This window comes from Heliangelus exortis, chromosome 5 (assembly GCF_036169615.1).
Source record: "Heliangelus exortis chromosome 5, bHelExo1.hap1, whole genome shotgun sequence".
In the NCBI taxonomy this organism is placed as follows: domain Eukaryota; kingdom Metazoa; phylum Chordata; class Aves; order Apodiformes; family Trochilidae; genus Heliangelus; species Heliangelus exortis.
The window spans coordinates 16,590,435-16,610,263 of record NC_092426.1 but is presented as its reverse complement, the minus strand read 5'-3'; the positions used below and the strand labels follow the sequence as shown (position 1 = coordinate 16,610,263).

Here is a 19,829-nt window from a genome sequence, read left to right as displayed (position 1 = left end):
TTCCCCACAACAAGGTAAGATTTCAGAGTAAGTATCAGAAGGTGACAGACAAGTGCTTATGGACATGGACTCAGGACTTACCAGCCTCTGCATGCTTTTCACATGGGTAGGACTGATAGATAAGGCCTCTTCATACCAGCGTTTGGCTTCATCGATATTTCCACGAAGCTCAGCCACCTGACCTCTCATGTAGAGAACATAATGTGACATTGGGAAGAGGTTAGCTGCTTCCTGGGTACATGCTGTGGCCTCAGCAGGCTTCCCAATTCCTATGTACACTTCAGCTGTGGAAGGAATGTGAGGATCAATGAACGACTGCTGCTCATAACACGCGCAGACGTTGTCACTTGGTGCTGCATTTGTAAATAGTTTCATTCAAAGCAAAAGCTTTTTACCTCAAAGAATTATGTAGCTTAGGAGGAATTATGACAAATTATTTTAAACATATTATTTTTTCAGGAAGGTTGCTTTTCTAAATGCAATTGGAGCTTTAACCTCTAAGTGGCTGTTTTAAAGACCAGAAAACTCTTTATAGTTTCTTATTTTTAACTGAAGTCTATGATCTTTAAATTTCAGTTTACCTTTAAGATGTGAGCATGCCAGTAGCCCAGTGCTATTTAAGAAAACAAAACCCAACAAAAAACAACACATGTGCTTACAATAGGTGAGAGAACACAACTAACTACAGGGTTTTCTGAATTTTATGTTATCAGCTGTTAAGGAAGCAGGGGCAATTGCTCCAGCTACCACTCACTAAATTGCAAGCCTAGTCCTAAATTTCCTACTAGACAGCATTTAAAGGAAATATATTATTTAATATGAAAAGTTTCCTGCTGAGCAGAACATGTGAAATGCTTAATCAGCATTCTGATTTGACAAAATGTGTTATTTCCAAGCATTTCATCTAAGGTGTCCTCCAGAATCTAAAACATTTAACTCTGTACCTTTTTTAAAAATAAAAATATTTAATTCAAAATAAATCATTCTTGAGGAAAGCAGTTGAATAACCTGGCACACTGATCTAAATCAGAGAGACTATAGGGAAAAAAAGGTTAATTCAGTAAGTGATTGAGCACTAACAACAGAAATATTTCCCTTCTCCCTTGCTCTTATGACACTCTCTCTTCAATACTGCATTTTGCCACCCTGATGGATTATCTTAATCTCTTGCTGAAAGAGTGGGAGAAGAGAGGATTAAAGAGATATTAAACACAAGAAAAAGATATAGAAATTTCTGGGTTGGGTTATTTATTTCTTTTACACACATTGATATAGACCCTAGAAAAGCTGAGCCTCAAAGTACTTGTTTAACTGCATTCTGCTGCATCAGGCTGTACAAGAGTCTTACAGGTTAAGTTTTAACCTAAAATGCTCCATGAAAACAGCAAACTGACTGATCACTGTTCAAGATGTGCTTGTCATGGTACAGCCCAGGCCACCCATCCTGGTTTAAAGGTTGTCAGATCAGGATCTCACACTGCAGTAATGGATTTGGGGTTATGTGTAGAAGAAGACTGATGTGTGAGTGAGGTTAAAGGAGATTTCTTCCAAGATAATAGCATCAAACACATTTACCAGTATTCCTAGCCAGTCAACTTCTGTACAGCTGAGTGCATAAATCCTAATTTACAGGGGACACTGGCTATTCATAATTATTTCATAGTTATATTTATGAATACAAATGTTAATAATTATTTGCATCAAAACTAATTTATAACACTGAATGACAAAAACTGGACTTTCAGCAGCAGTTGGTTAATAGGCACAGGTCCTACTAATTTTCTATTTTTTACCTGATTTTTGTAGGGCTGCTGGAGTAAATTATTTTCTTCCTCTAAGATCTGATCCTATTGATAGGAGAACAGACTTTTTTTGCCAGGAGAGCATTATTTTGCTCCTCAGAATAGCTAAAATAAATAGTGTGTCTATGTGTATGCAAGCATTAATGCAGTATATTTTTTAAAACTAATGAAATTATTGGCAAGAAAGTCTTACTCACATGAAGAACAAACACATGAAACTGCAGATGCAGCAACATTTTTTTTTGTCCCTACCCATAAAAGAACCATCTCACCTCGCCAGAGATGGTGTTGTATAACTAAAGAACAGAAACTAACTAAAGAACCTGGAAGACAATGAAGGGATAAAATCTTGAAATCAAAACCTAAATCTGGGAGAAATTAAATTTTTCCAGGATTTTACTTTTATTGGCTGTTGTTACTATCCAAAGAGCAAGGTCTAGTCACAGTCTGAGACCTGGACATAGTACAAAATATGAATTATACTGAGAGTTTTTTTTTAAAGAAACCTCTAAAATATCTTGGAAAAGCCTTAGGCACTTCATTCTTGAGTACTTTTCTAAAAGCTACATGGTCAATATTACTACATGAACAGCAAGAGTTTAGTGAGTATAAAATACATTCCATTATTTAAATAACCATTTGAGCTCTCCTGATTTTACTGTCTATTCTCCAGTATCATCAGACTTGAAAATTTGGTTTTAAATACACATTCCCAATATGCTCACTGATTTGTCAGTTAGAAAAAATATAATTTACAAAGACTGTAAAAGGCACTAAGCAAAAGCTATCATTATTAGCAAATAATATGCAGAAACTAAAAATTACTTAGGGAGGTGATTATCTGCCACCACAGCATTCCTGGACCAAAAAAACCCACCTAGATTTGGGTAATTTAACAGACTGCAATTCAAATTCTGTACTCCCTCAGGGAAAACAAGTACAGTAGCAATGGCTTTTAACACTGGCTAACAGAGGTTGCAATACTGCTTATAAATTATTCTTATGTTAAGAGAATCTTGCTGTTCTGCTTACTAAATGCAGCAAAGAAACTTGATTATTAACACTAATACTTCCTAAAATAGTAAATCTAAAAAAAAATAAATGCCTTTGTATTCAAACATGTTATAGAGCTGTTTTTCAAATAACTTCACCCTTTCTCTACCAGTAGTTATGCCACCCCAACAGAGTAAGCAGGGAGCTTTTTGAAAACTGTGGAAGAATGAACAGAAAGTTGAGCTTGTGGCTGGGTGTTAAGCATGAAAGTCCATCCAAAAAATGTCTGAAGCTGAAGTGGAGATGTTAATTCTGAAATAACAACTTCAGACTAAATACATGTTAAAAACAGGCATGGCAAGAGCCAGCATACTCAGTAGGAAAATCTCAAGAGAGGAGCAGTAGTTTGAAAAGAAACTGAGTGGCAAGTCTGATGTGCTCTTCTTGAAGCCTCCACATAGAGAATGCCAAGAATGCCTTCTGGCTCTCCCAACACTTGCATTTCATCAAGAGGTCAATCTATTTTCCAGTCAAGCTGCATAGCAACACAGAGTGCAGGCTTGATGCATTTCCCAAAGGACCATCCCAGCCATTGATCATTTAGGTCTGGTTTCTAATAGTGAGTTACTGGAGAATGTACTAATTGCAAAAGTCATTGTTTCACACTTAAACTAAGGCTGCTTTTCTACCTTTACACTGTATGCCCAGAAGTGAAAGGCTGAAACTGTCCATTAATAAATATAAAATGAATAATTAAAAGCCAGTTACTGTGTGCAAAGTCAACTTTGCACCTAATGCCACTTTAATTTACACTAATGACAGCTGCTGTCGTTAGCCATAAATGTAAAGTTGTAAATTACACTATATATCCATTTGAACAAGTATTTTCTCTTGTTTTCACATCATTTATACTACTTTGGGTGGATTGTGCAGCAGGCTGCAGCAGCAAACCATCAAAGTGGATGCAAACCTGACTTAACTCTGAACTAAAAAGGAAGTGTCCAGACCCCTCCTTTGTGGGCAAAACAGTACCAGTAACTTGCTGCTGGAAAAAAGGACTAGAAAAGCAGCAACAGGACATAACCAAGAAAAACAAAAAAACAGGCAATAAAGTGGTGGAACAAGCTGTCACAGAAGGCTATCAGATTATCAGCATTATAAATGCTAAGAGTTACTGTGGATGGCAGTTTGGGATGGTTTATAAGTACTGAAATCAATGATGCCACAATGTAGGCCAGGTGACTACAACTGTGCCCTTATGGACCTTGCCTTGTTCTAATCTATTTGGCTTTTGAGAAGCCCTTCCCACCACAAATGAGATCAGTATTATTAATCATTATCTTCTTTTCCAATCCTCTGTTTTGATTTTTTTTTCTTCTCTAAAACATAAATTAATAACTGCGAGCCATTGCCTTATTATTATGAATGTCTTTCATGCAATAAAATGGGATGCAAAGTAGATAAAGTAAAACACTAGGAAATACAGCACTGTTTTGTTGAATGTAAACATAAAGAAAAACATAATTATGTCACTGAAAAATGCTAAAGTCTGTGATCAGACCAAAGCAGAACAATTGCTGACTGATTTTTAAATTACACCTTTCTGATGCAAGTATCAATAAAAGCAATTGCATACCAAACATTTTTAACTGGGTAAAAATACTCTTAATCATAATTTTCTGGTTAAAATTTTACACAACAGCCACATGTGATACTTCATTTAGCTTGAGGCTTGAAGCAGCATAATAATAAATCCACACAAGATTATGCACATTTAGAAAAGCAGTCCTGGGTCTTTTATCTTAGTGGATCTAAAATGAAGATAACTGAATGCAATCTCATTACCAGACCTGTAAGGGACAGGTTGCTTAATAGTACTACTACCCTTTTTTTCCACATATACAGTTATTTATTTTCAGTGATAAAGCTTTTTTAGTTGCAAGAGATTCTAGATTCAATAATCTTACAAACAGCTTTTTTCCAGGCAATGGAATTAAGGCATCTAAATTTCCAAAATCTATGGTACTCAAGGTACTTCAGAAACTAAATTCTTCATGGAAAAGGGAGAGAGTGTTGCCTTGTTTTACAGAAGATATGACTCCTCTGAAAACAGCTGCATTATAAACCAGTAACCTTATCTTACACAAATAAATGAACAGCTCTAATGTGCTTTTTATTTCTTGACTTGCTTCAGTGCCACACACATCTGGAAAAAGTTTGATCTGATGAATGGAAACAGATTCTGAATGAAACAAACAGATTTTTGCAAGTCCTTGGGCTACCAAGAAGGGAAGGGGAAAGAACAAGAAATAATTTTACTTTCACAGTACCTGCATGAAGCCATATTTGAGCCAGAGTCATCCAAGGATGTAGAGGACCCTGTTTAGGGGCACTGCTTTGCAGAGATGAAGCAACCTCAGACAGTGCTTGCTCCACTCTGGAAGCTGCTATTGATGTGGCATGCACTGAACCTGTAGAAGTAGGAAAAAAACCCAACATCACACCATCAGAGAAAGAATGAAGGACATACACATTGCATAAAACATTTAATCACCGCCCTTCTCACAGAGTTTTCACCACTAACTTCTTTAAATTTCATTTACATTTACCATTTTGGAGAACATTTTGAAATGTCAGGTTAACTTTTCTTGTTATGAAAGCTTTTATACTGGTCTGAAACACAATACAAAATCTCACCGAGCACTGGTAACTACACCTGACACATTTTTGGGTTGCTTCTATGAATACTCTGTATCAAACTCAACACCTCTCACCTGGCAATGTTCAATCCAATAAAAAAGGTTTGTGATGGTATTGTATACTGTAATCTTCAGGTTGCTGCATGCACTTTGTTGTTAGCAATTCCTATGTATTTCCATGGAGTGCAATTAGAGGACTATTTTAAGACCAATGACAGCAGAAAAAAAGAGAACTAGAATATAGATGATCCCTACATACCCCATCACAAATACACAATTAAACTGCACTGACTGTAAGCCTTAGCTAGTGAAGAAGGCTGAGTTAAAATGCATTGTGGCAAAAGAGTCCCTTGTATAAAAAAAATTCCCAGAGCATAAAGTGTAAAGGATAATTCTCTCAACAGGAAGCATTTACAGGTGAGACTAGAATCTCATTGGCAAATACTACCCTTTCAAAGTACTGGAGATGAAAATATTTCCATGACTAGAGAGTATCTAGTGGCAACTGTACTCCAGATAGCCAAGTACTGACAGTGTATATAAATAATATATATTTATTTTTTAATCAAGACCATTAATATCTTATATTGGATCAAATGAGTAGTCTTCTAAGCTCATCAGCATATCTGTTATGGTCAACAATGGCACAAAAGAAAGTAATGAATCCTGCACAGGTTGAGCTGCACCCCACAATCTCATCCTCATGACTAGCAGTTAAGAAATAAAGGAATTCTTCACTCTCACTATCAAAGGTTTTCTAAGAATTTTAACAGGAAGAGAATTCCCATATAAAACATATATTCTTAAGTGTAACAAGATAAACCAGCATACCAAAAAAAAGGAGAAAAACTCCCCAGGTACACAGACAAGCAAGAAGCAGAAGTCTGTCTGAACGTGTGCATTGTGTTCCCTTTAACTGGCAGAAACAAGGGAAAAGCAGCACAGGACATAATGAGCATTACATGTGTCCTTGTGAACAAGGAATTGCCCTGAGGATCTGAAGCAGTACCTGGCTATAGAGTTAGCTTTCCTTTACTGGCTGATGGGACGACTCAAACTCCAGCCTGCAGAGCTGAACGTTAGTAAAGATTTATGTCTCACATTAAGGCTTAACCTCAGAATATAAAAAAGAAGTCTAAACAAGAGGCATGTGGAGCATATCCCAAGAAAAACAACCGCAAAGGTACCATAAATAAGCACGAATATTAAGTAAACTTTTTCTTGTCTGACATCCATTTCCATAAATGCAGCCTGTCATTGTCAGACTTCCAAGGACTAATAGTGAGGGAGTCTCATCATCTCTCCAGAAGAATTTATGAAGAAATGATGCTATTTATTGTCACATCGCACATCAGCTAATTCCTTACTTCTGAAAAGTACTCAATTTACTATTAAAAAGGGCTATGCCTTCTATTATTTAAAGAAAGAACTGTGGCTTGGCTGCTAGCCAAGCTACGTGTAATTTCATGTAGAAAATGTGCTGTTAGATTTACACCTGTAGTATTTAACCATCAAGTACATATGATAATAAATTTTAAAAACTTTTTGTATATCAATTTCCATGTAAAAAAGGACCACACTGTGATAAAGTTATGGCTGAAGTGCCACCTGCTTTGAAGTTAAAACATAATGCTTAACAAGTGCTTCCTATGCTAATTAACTCCTATCCTGGACAGTATTCTGAGTGGCAGAACATTTTTTTTCTTATTTAACTGTTTTAGAAACTCAGACTGCAGATTATTCAACATAATCAATTAAATTTAAACTGCCATTAAACATCCTCCCAAATAAGTGGATACTTGGAGCTTAAGGTTGAAGAAAATTCTTGAGTAGAATACAAAGAAACTTGGTGTAATCTTCTGCAGGACTATTTGGAAATCCCAGCCTCTGGAATCCTTCATGCTTCATTGTTATTTAAAATGTGGAGAACTTAAGGATGCTGTGAAACAGTACAAGAGCATCAATAACCAGGCCCTTTTGTTTAATTTTATTTCTTTAAAAACCCTCTTTGCAGTAGCTATTAAGAGAGATATCAAGCACAGTGCTATACAGTTTCCAAAACGAGGAGGAATGACCTCCAGTACAGTGTTGCATATATAATCAGCAGACACTGTTTCCTTTATCACACTTTCACATCTTTACGATTTTTTTTTCTTTCTTTTTTTAAACAGTAACCTTTTTACACCACCCAAATCAGGTATCTTTCACGTACATTGCATTCATGCTGATAGCTCTCACCTATATATAACCTATATATTTAATCTATAAAACACATGTGGTTTCTGTATTGCCACAATTAGCTGTCATCTGACTCATTTCTGGCTCTTTCTGTTAAAACACAGTAGTTTTGCACTTTGCAGAGAACTAGAAGTCATTTAATGAAGTCTCCAGTGTACTAAAAGCTGTTCCTGACCATCCTACAAATTTTATTCAATTGTTTTCTTATTTAAACAACAGTTTCCTTGTTCTAAGTGAGGGGCTCCCAGATTCAGATCTTTATATCTATATATTATAAATATATAGTAATTTCAACTACAACCAATGAAGTTACATAGTGGTTTGTGAGAAACTGAGACTGAGGATAAAGGGTGGATATTAAAGTCTGCTTAAAGCCTCACAGACCCTATGCAGACAGCTACTTATTTGGTGGCACCCTGTTTCTTTTGGCATAAGCTCTGCTCTCTCTTCCCAGACTTATCTAGAGAATATCTAAGGGCAATGGTAATTTTCCTTCTTTGATCTGTGTTCAGTACATATAGGCAAACATAAACACATCCTCCCTTTAATGTCACAGTTCACTTACTCATACCTTTTTTCAAATGCTCTGAAGCCTGGCTACTCACTTCCATTTATTTAGTTATGTTCTGAAGCGTGTTTATAGTAACAGGGTCAACAGTGAAACAGGAACTGTCTTTCCAAAATCTAGCACTCACCACTTAAATTACTAACTTACTTATTGATTAACATCTGGAATCAACATCACATTGCACACTGCAAAGCACAACAGAAGGTCTTAGTCATAACAAAATGCTTCTAAACCAAAAAGGTACAACCTCCCACACAAGTTTCCTATAATGACATTTGTCTAGAATTTACAGAGTTTCTACTCACCATACTAACATAGTATCCACAGCAACCTGTGGTTATGTCAGTGCTCCCAGTCAATCCCAAATAGAAAACCTACCAACAGCCAGGTATAAACACAATTTAACCAAGAAGTTGTCATCTCACAGAAACCTTTTTTTTCCAAATCCCACCTACAGTTCAAATTCTGTGAACAACAAAGTGTTCCATTAATTTTCTTCAGGCTTTTCCTTAGTTAAGTAATACAGGAGTATCTACATGAAACCCATCTTTTAAATATCATTTACAAATTAATAAGTATGTTATGACTTCTTCAGTTCTTTCCTTGGTCATTTCACAATAAATTCTTAAATAACAGAGATGTTATCCTAATGAATGTGAATGAAAACATGGACTCTTATCAGCACTAAGTTGGTGCCCAGGCTAGAAGAAAAAAAAATCACTTTGCTAAATTCATACAATTTTCCTTCTACACATGACAAGGATTCACTGTCACCCTTCATGAAACATGATCACATCAACTGACAGAAACACTTTTGGATTTAAGAGAATATTACTAAACACTCTTACATTAATCACATTTTCAATGATTCAACATTTACATAAAGAAAAAATGCTTTAACAGCGATGTTCATGCAGGAGAAAAGGGGAAAAACCACATGACTTCACATGCACATAAAGCTGTCAGTAAGGACATGAGCAGTGTGACATACAGAGAGCTCTGTGCTAAAGAAAGCAATTGCATGATACAAAGAGGCAGTACCTTCTGCAGGACTAATATATCACTGATGTAATGCATTTGATAAGATAGATTGGCAGGTTTAGCCAAAATTAATGATTTTTCTTGTAAAATTAATTGTCTGAGACACCTTTCACAGTCACAAATTACAAAGCTATCTTATGTTTTGGTATAAAGTTATGCATGGAGATATCAGTAGTCAGGTATGGACAGTATTATCTGTAGAACATCCCCTCAGAAATCTGAAAAAGATTTTCAGTGCTTATTCACAGAATATATAAAACATGCTGGTTTATGTAGCTTCCTTCTTCTCTTTCCTCCATCAAATTTGTCTCTTGCACTACCTCATTAAAATCTATGAAACAGTAAAATAATCAATGAAAAATTTCCTATGATTTACTATTCAAGGCTAAATACACAGATTTATAGTGTAACCAGTTAGAAAAAAAGAATGTTATTTCAATCCTGAGTAAAGCAGCAATTATTTTTATTGATTTATATTCTTTATTCTCTCTTATGTAGCTTATTTTTATAATTTCATTATTTTGAAGTGTACTCTTAAGATATTTATTCTACAAGAAAAATTTTTACCACAAGAGAAAGCAATAGTTTACTATGATTCATGACAGCAGTTGCAATGCTGCATTCTGGACTAACATACTCCTTAGTAACAGCAGGGGCATAAAATCTTCTCTAATATGACATGCTGGCAGCTGGCCACTATGTTATACAAGACCTTCCTAATATATCTTTACTTGCAGTCCTCTAGAAATGAATACTGCCTCTTTAATTATTAAATGCAAGTGTTAGTTGAGTGCAGTCAGATCTCGTTTGATTACCACCCTTGGGGTGACTGAATGGGCAAAAGAGCATCAGCCTTCTTTTACAGACTATCAGACTTCCACTACTGATGGGCAAAACATATGTTTTGTGGTAAAGGCAAAGGTGATTTAAATCCTTAAGACACAAAAAGAGCTGCACAGTGAATACTACTTACAAACCGAAAAAAGGGAGTAAAAACCATGAAAGTAAGCATCAGATGGATTGCCTTTGAACAGATCAAAACACAAATTAAAATCCAAAGAAAGAAGGAGAAAAAAAATTATGTCTATATATAAACCAGGAACTCCAAGAAAGCCTTCAAGGTGTAAATTAAGTTTATAGGGTTTCAAATGATAAAAAAATTACATAAGAAGATTACAGTTTGCAATAAATATTTCCATAGAGCCCTTGCTACACCTCTATAATCATGTCCTGTACAGCACAAATTGGATGTCAAGTCAGTAATACCAAGCAGCTTTTGTTTCTTTCACTGTAAGAGACATGGAACTGTATGAGATACGAAACATGAGATTTTCAGCCCTAGTAACCATAACTAACAAGCTCTAAGCATCTAGGCAAACTTATGCTTACTCAAAGACAGAGCTTGAACTTTCATTAATTATTTACACTATACACAGGACTTCAATATCTGTTGGTTTGGGTTTTATTCATGATTCCACTGGTTCTCATGCATATAGCAAAAGCTCCAATCCCCAGGAGCCTGGAAATGGGAAACTTGGGCTTTATATAGTGGAACCCATGCTTGAACTCAGGCATTCTTGGTTTGCCTTCATTTTTAAGTGTGTTATTAACTTGTAGCTCTGCAAAGAAGTAATTTAGTGGTAACTAGGATGTACTGTTCACAGAGTAGGCCTAAGTGAGTTCAAGACAACAACACCCAAACCTGTAATAGCAATTAATCAGCTATTCAAATGCTTCAAGAAGAAAGTCAAACTACAACTAGTTAAATTTCTGTAATATACAGATTTTCTAGAGTCTAAAGAAAGTCTTTTCCTTAATTTCCAGCTACAGGTTTATATTTGAGCTAGTGTCTACAAAACTCCAGTCTTATGTCAGCTATTTCAAGTGTGTTTTGCTAATACTCTACATTTATTTTCTAGATTTTCTTAGGAATTAACATCTTTGACATGCTATCAGTGAACAGCTAAGTGTCAAAAATGTTTTTCTTACGAGTGAATTACAGAAAATGCATTGATAAAATCAGTGCTTTGAATACAGCTATGAGTGAAGGACAATGTAAGAGAAATGAAAATGAGTTAAAAAGAAATGGCTGGAAAATGAGGTTGATTTTACACTGCTAACCTGAACTACTTTAGCAGCATTACAGTGCAGTCTGTATTCAAACAACACAGGGATTGATGGCATAGCATGTTTAAATTGGCATAATTTCAATGAGCAGAACTGGTCTTGACTTGAAACAGCATAATGCTGGTTTTCACTGCTCTAATACCTCTTAATCATTCCAATAAGCCCTACCTTCAATATGAAAATACACACTGATATTTAGGTAAGTTTTTCCTTCCCGTGAGTTTTCAGGGAAGGTTTGGGATGCCATTAGCTAGAGGCTTTCTGAAATTAAGTCATTAAAAACAGCAGAGACGAGCAGGAAATTCCATGAAAGGAACAGTATTGTTAGGCAAAAGATGCCAGCAATTGAAACAATTTACAGCAGTAAATACTATGAAGCAGTCTTGGCCAACAATGTCTTTTACCAAACACCTATCATTTTCTGTCATAGTCATGAGTCTAGAGTATGTCTGTAATTTTACCTCTTATGGGATCAATAAGAGTCTATGCTGATGAAACTCTTAAAACCCATTCAGCCTTTAATGAAGCGCATCCGAAAGGCCAGATTTCACTGATACTCTCACACTGTTTAAACAGGGTTTACCAGTTATGAAGATTATCAGAAAAATACAGCACAAACTAACACGCTCATCAGGAATAGAAAACAAATTTACAGTGAGGAGGTGTACAGGGCTCAGGAACTTGGTCACAGTGTGGAGAGGCTGCATGGGGCCAGACAAAGGTATCTGGTTTAGGATGAGGAAGATGAGAAGATACAAACAGTTGGAGAGGAGACTCTGTTCTTGAGAGAGAAGATGAGGAAGTATCAGAGGCTAAAAAGCGAAACAAAGAGAATGATAAGGGTGTGGGGGGCTGGGAAAGAAAAAAAGATCCAACAGGGTATAATGGACTCATGGATGAAAAAAAAAATGAAAAGCATTTATTTCATCATCCAGTAAGACGGAAATGGCTTCTACATAAAATGAATACAAATTCTTCTGAAAGCAACATAAGAAGAAATACCATGTATTCATATAGATTCAAAACACAAATTACAGACCTTTTCCCGCTGTTCTAATGCAAACATTTGTAAAATATATTTAAGGTGAAATAAAGATCAAAGTTTAAAACTCAGCTACTATTGCTTATTTCTATGACAAACTCAGTGGACTGCAACCAATATGCAACACTTTTTTTCTGTTTTTAAAAAGATGGAGTGCAACTTACCTTAACCAAAATAGCCAACTGAGTCTCAAGTGATTTGCATATATCTACCTTTAGAAATGACATGTGCCTGCCTCCCTGTGATATCTCACTTCAGTGACTGAGCATCAAAATTTTTTTGCCTCCATATTTACACTTCCTTCATCAATATATGCAAATACGGGTGCATGCCAGGCATGGCAAACCAGCTGAAATAGAAGGCAAACATAAAGTAGACTTGCCAAATACTGATTAGGGCATTAGAATTAATAATCTAGCCTTGTAACAAATCTACAATACATTCTTTTTATACTTCAAAGGTTACACAAATATAAACTTGAATCGTTTAATCTTTTCTGATTAAGGGACTGATAAGAGCACTCTATAAAACTAGTTTTTAAGAATTTTTATTTCCAAATTCCGACTTCTGCTTTATTGATACATCTAAGAAAATGAATCTTTTACACTCACTGCATCTAGGTGTTTGTTGAGGGTTTTTTGTTTGTTTATTGTTGTTTTGTTTTATTTTTCAAAGGAGTTTAAAATTTATATTGCAAGTACATCAGACTTCAGATTTGAATTTTAGCTCTCATTTTTAGTACTCGAATTGGCCAAACTCAGATTAGACAGGCAAAGGGAATCATCACCATAGGAGGCAAGCAAAATTCGGAAGGGAAAATTTCCCCATGTTTATGTCTACACACACACATAAATGCATACACACGGTAGCATTATCCTGTTTAAAGAGGAGGGGAGCAAACATTTCTGTATTAAAAGGATATTCCACAATGCCTTTCCTATGTACATCTATTTTTACATTTGTTTATTTATTTTTAGGCTAAACTCCTTCTGCATTTCTGAACACAAGTGATCCACATAACTTTCACATGAGCTCTTTCAGCTTGTTTCTATCATCTCCTTTTTGTGTAAAATGTTTTTTTTAACCATCTGCTTAGAGTTTTCTCACTTAAGCACTACAAGCTTAATTTCTCTTATTCCGATAGTACCTGTAAACTTTGGATTTCTGGAAATATTTAATATAATCTTATGAATGAAGAATTTTTGACAACACTTCTAAATGTATACTACTGTATAGATACAGCAGACAACAAAGCTCTAGTCAACAGAATTTTTGTACTGGTATTGCAATAAAGTTTCCTCTGCTAAAATTAACAACCAAGAAACCCCAAACAAACAAAAACTCAAACTCAACCCCCCAAAACCACCCCAAAAAAGACCCAGCCCAACCCATCCCATCCTATCCTCCACAAGTACCTTTTATAAGAAAAACAATCAAAAAGAAACCCTTTGTTTTCAATTGCCCATCTTGTTCTCCTTGACAGTAAATCTAAAATTTGAGATTCTAGTAAAGACAGCTGAGATTCAAAAAAAAAAAAGACAAATTGGAACTTTCATAAAAATCTAGATCAAGATATTGGTTGCAGAATTTGAATCTGATGTAAGCTTCTTGAAAAGCTCACTGTTTTAAATAAGGTTTCATTTTTACTTAAAAACACTGAATATGCATTCTTCAAAAAGCACCAATTCCTTATGCTTTGAAGTGCTGGCAAATATAAAATAGGATATCACAAAGGTATAGATCAAGAGCTTTGTGTCCCCATGGGTGAAAAACAAATAAAGAAAATACTACAGCTTAACACAAAAAACCTCTCAAAACACCACCCATCACAAGCATTTTTTTGGAAAGCATGTAATAAATTATCTATGCTTATGTATGCCTATAAAACCTTTAAAATCTAGTTATGTTCTTAAACTGAAACAATGAGCTAGACTAGAATATAGACTGGTCACTATAGAATGATACAATATCATCTTACACATTTTAATTGTGTGAATGCAAGAAGACAGAAAATTTAACATTAGGGGCATATCCACATCCAGACCATGCCATATTGAAATTTTTTGGAACCTGATCTTTATAATCAAAACTGCAACTATAGGAGTCAGGGAACACTTTCTATTTACTTACATAGTTTCAAAATTCAATTAATAGTGAATCCAAATTTAGCTTTCAGATGTAAAATTGATATGAACAGGATTTTTCTCTACCACACAATTCTGGTATTAAACAAAGAGACAGATTACACATTTCAATGTGTAAACTTATGGGTCAGTGTATTCTAATTCATAGACTGGCAAGCTTTCCCATAAGCTGTTTGTGATGAAGTGTGATTAAGCAGAAATTCACAGCTAAAGGTGCCAGGAAAAGCTTGCTACAATTTTTAGACAAAACCCAGGAAACAGAAAACTCCCAATATTTAGAATGCATGTAACATACCATAAAGGTTTTTGGAACTAGCATCATCATGGTCATTCCTTCTGCAATTTTCATAGAATGTGGGGCTCACCTGCTTTTTGGTTATATGACTTTCAAGGCATATGAATTTAAATTGTGGTAACTGAATATATTAAATTAGGCAAATAACATATTTACTGATATGTAACAATCTTAGCTTTTATGTAGTGCCCCTGTGTACAACAGTTTTCGATATGTATATAAAAGACATCACAGTATAAACAATGTCATAAATACATTTTGTATATAATGTCAAAACTATGTCTACAGGAAACCAGTTCACACATAACTATATCTTAATATATTTTAGCAATTTTAATTAATTTAGTTAGCAACTATTTCTTCAGGTTTTTTGAGATTTAAACTTTTCTGAATTTTTTCGGATTTACCTTTTAAAAGGAAAATATGTGCAAATATTGAATAGACAGAAAAGCATTGGACTTTGGCAAACGGTCTAGTTCAGCATGCCAATTTTTAGACCTTGAATAAGGAAATACCACTTAGCTCAGCAAGATCAATAATGTAGATATTTTAATTTACAGGCAACATGGTCAGCAAGTACTTCATAAGTAAAATAGAATCATTGCATGATGTCTATTTCCACCTATATGACAACAATTAAAATATTTTCATGTTACATAACCTCACGTTGGAAAATAAAACAACAAAAAAAAGACATAAATCTATCTGTGACCAGCCCATTTTACCTGTCTTATTGTCCAAATGCAGTTCTTACCTGTTTCAGGATCACTGAAATCTGGTAATGTAATTGTATTAAGCTGTCGTCTATCAGCAATGGCTCTGTCTAGCAGGCTGCTCCCACGTCCAGAATCACTGCAATGAAGTATAGAAATTGTAAGCTATTAAAATATGAAATTATATACTGAGATAGAAGTTGCATAGTGCCCTCCTCCCACAAAGGTTCTTGCTATAAAAGTTCTTGTGATGAACAAATTTAGTACTAAGCACCACTAACCACTCACATTGCACTAAGCCAGATGCATTAAACCAGAATTAAGCTGAACAAAATTAAATCCATATTTACTTCAGCAATTCTGTTTTCATAATTAATAGAAGCATGAAGGGAATGCAGGCTTTAATTTGCTTCATAGCTAAGAGCTTTACAGAAAGGATTTATTAGACCTTAAACTTTTATATAATATGAGGTACAGCTCTCAGAGTAAGCAGAGATGGGAAAAGTTTGAAAATCAACACTTTCCACAGACTGAAGAGAAACACTGAACTTGGAACATCTGATACTGGGTAAAGATGTTATAAAGATACCACAAATACATATCCCATAAAAAGGAATCACTTTTATCTCTAGAGCATTGGGGTTTGGTTTCTGTTTACATACACTTACTAGCTATCTAATGTGATCCCTAATTTGATCCCAACTGTGCAGCAGTATCATTTTGAACACTCCCAACACCTCCAGAGCCTACTCAGTGACAGCAATTTTCACCGATTACTCCTGTGGACAAACAAGCCTTTTATCTACTTTGGTTATAACTGGTATCTGTCCCTCAGGCTTTTTGTTGATGCACTTACTGGAAAACGAATTGCTCCTAAAATCACTATTAAAGATTCAGCAGAAGAACAGGAACTGAAGAACTAAGTGCTCTTTCTCCTTAAGATGAAGCAAGTATTGAGATGCTGACAGGGAAGTGTGAAGAAGCACATATGGGCTCTACATCTTTAACATTCTAAGATTAATAGATTAATTTCAGTTTTAGGATTATAAGTCTGGTACTATTCACTATCAATTAATACTTTTTAAAAACCTTATTTTTCAAAAAAACACCCCATAAACTTGAAAAGAGTTAAGCTTTTGGCTGGTAGAAAAATGCAAAATTTTGTCTAATGCTCATGGAAGGGAAAAATATCCCTAAAATTCCTATTTTGAAGTAAAACCTGAAAGACTTAAATCTAAACTGCAAAACTGGGGTACAGTGCACCTTTGTATTTATCTGAATTTTAAATCCCATTCTTCTGAATTTGAACTGAGAGAAGGGCAAGAAGCCTTTCAGCAACTCCCCAGAGTTGCTTACTTTAAAAACCAGTGAAGGATCTTTCTCTCTTTGTACAGCTGTTACTAAAATGATAAAACCAAAATTTTGCATTATCCTAACATTTTTTGCATGACTGATTTCCTTACAAAATGATGCCCTTACAGCAATCCACAGGAAACAGCAGGGAACCTTCTGGGACGCACACAATCAGCTATAGTTGTTACATCCCTTGGTGTGTATTTCCTGGTAACTTCTGTATTAATTACTTTCTCAATCCACAAGAAATGCCATGCCAAATGCTGCTGACAAGCAGAGATGGACTTAGGGTAAGTATCTTCTAAGCACAACCCTGGCATTGTGGTTTGTTCTGTTTTCCTAACGGAAACTAAGAACTGGAAAGTAAGTGAACTCTCTTCTAATGAGCTGCAAGCAGCAGGCTGAAGTTAAGCACTTAAACCTTCCAAGCCTTGCACCACAGAATAAATTATAATGTCATATTAAATATCTTATGAGGAAATCGTTTGTATGCTGATTAAAGACAAAAGAAAATTGTTCTAAATCAGCTAAACAAAGGTAAGGCACAATGTTTCATTTAGTGCTTTCTTGGTGAGGTACATCTAATTAAACGTAATTTATTTTCATTATTAAAAGATTACTGAAGACACAGAACCCAAGTTTACTCAAGAAAATCTGATTAACTGCCAGAAGAAACATTTCACATAAAATTCATCTAATCAGAAAACTGAGTTCTTATCTCATTAGTTTTATGTTTAAATCAGAAAAGATGTCTCATATAAGCATAAAGGGTATTTAAATATTTGAAAAAACAACAGTCTAAGAAGGCTTCAAATTATTAAAAGACCATTAATTATTGGCATAAATGATTACTTTTTTAAAAGCTTTGATTATTTCTAGTGGGAGAGATAATTTTCAAATAGTGCTTTTCAACAAAATGAAATGTGTGTTAAAATTATAGAGGTTGTACAATTTAAGTTTACACAACAATCCAGCATCACCATTCTTCACTATATCTGGAATGCAGTGGGGTGAATAGAACATCCCAGTCACAGTTCAGGTCTGAGTGGTAGTTATTATCCCAGTCAGACAGATCTGGATCATTGTGTTACAGCATGAAGTCATTCAGCCCTTGAATTGCTCATGGGCCATCCAAAGAAAGGTTACAGTTTGGTATCTGTATTGCACAGTTGGATACATTCTGAATGTGTGACTCATGAAGCCTGTCTCCTTCCATCATGACACTTAGCCACAATTCCTTCCCATTCCATGCCTTATTTTATTTTGTTACCAGAAACCAGAACTTTAAGAAAATCTTTAAATGTCAAAATAAAAAAAAAAAGCAGTAAAAACTATCAGATGCAAAGTAGTCCTTGTTAATTTTTCCACTCTTGACTACGGTAACATTGGAGTTAGTAAACACTGCTGTTTGAAGCTGACACAGTCAAAGAGTAAGTATTCACAGTCAGTGTTCTCTGAAGGAAAGTATTACTTAATGCGCTTAACATGGCACAGTAGCTTTTAGCAGAAAAACAGTAACAAAAAGTCATGGCAAGCCATGATTAGACCTTGATCTGTGTAGAAGATGTAACAGCAGAGATGGAAGGTGAAAACATGTGCTGGAGTATGTGCAAAACCTCACTGAAATTAAGCCTACACATAAATTTTAATTATTCTGTACAGCAGTGCATTCTGGCAATAAACTCTTAAACCCGTCACTACACACAAAATCAGCCAACTAAAATAACCATGAAGTTGGAAGTGAAATCCTCTTCCAAGTTCTTGCTACTAGTTCAGTGACTTTGAGCTGAAAATAATTCAGCTCAAACCTTTCTGGCTGCTCATGTACTTTCTTTCTATACCCTGAGTCCTGCTCCCTGTTCCACAGCCCATTCTGACTCTGCTCCCTTCCCAGGCTTTTCCTGACACATCCTCCAAACCATCCTGCTCTGAACTGCTCACTCTGCTGCTGGCAGGGAAAGCTATTTTCCCTCTTTGACCATTAGATTCCAACTCTCTCAGTCTTCTTAAAGAGGTGCATGTGCACACGTAACCGAGATCAAACTAAATAAAAGCAAGAACTGAATAATATTCACCATATAGCTATGCAGGGATCTGATGCCTCCTGGTACAAAGCTCTTCTGCTGCAGTATCTCTCTCCAGAAACTGTCAGCCTTTCTAACAACCAATTAAGGAGAAAGCAGAAGAAAATTCTGCTTGTCCTCTATTTCAGGTATTTGATAAGTGTGCTGCCATACACACATACCAGCATGGATTTCTGCAAACTGTCACTTCTGTTAATTTCACAGCTTATCTAAATATATATGGCAAAGGACCTTGACTTAAGACTTTTACATACTCAAATAGGGCTAGATCAACTTACACAAATACTTCCTAGTACTTCTGAAGAACCTAAATAGGCTCAAGATCTCCCTTTAAAAAAATGCTTTGAAAGCAAATATCTATCCATGTGATCCCTGCTGTTTCTATAGTCTTATTTATCACTAAATAAAATGAAGGACGACTAGCTGTAAGTCCTTGAACTAAATTTCCACTACAGCAATCTCCACCTCTGAATATAGAAGGCTCTATAGCCCAGACTGGGGGGGAAAAATAAATCAAGTCAATACCGACCCATTAAGGAAAATGGCAGTTACCAAATCAGTACCCATCATGGAAGAGTTTATTAGCTTTCCTGTATCTTACTTCATTGAACTCTGAGTAGTTTCTGCATGTCCATCAACTGGTATCTTTGCAGCCCAGTCTCCAGATTCCCAGAGGATTAGTTTGTTTTTACAAAATGCCAGACCAAGCAAAAGCTGGACTGCTGGCCTA

At 35.4% G+C, this 19,829-nt stretch overlaps 1 protein-coding gene across 7 annotated transcripts in view; it reads right to left on the bottom strand.

Annotated features, from left to right (window-relative positions):
• TTC7B (tetratricopeptide repeat domain 7B) overlaps window positions 1–19,829 on the bottom strand; it is a 116,382-nt gene that overhangs the window by 28,405 nt on the left and 68,148 nt on the right. For 4 of the 7 annotated variants that reach the window (XM_071745776.1, XM_071745778.1, XM_071745779.1 and 1 more), the window contains 4 exons: window positions 15,704–15,801; window positions 12,122–12,280; window positions 5,126–5,266; window positions 82–284 (listed from right to left, as the gene is read on the bottom strand). In XM_071745776.1, coding sequence (XP_071601877.1) covers window positions 82–284; window positions 5,126–5,266; window positions 12,122–12,280; window positions 15,704–15,801 — 601 coding nt within the window. The remainder of the gene's footprint in view (window positions 1–81; window positions 285–5,125; window positions 5,267–12,121; window positions 12,281–15,703; window positions 15,802–19,829) is intronic. The other 3 variants (XM_071745781.1, XM_071745780.1, XM_071745783.1) reach the window with 1 other exon arrangement.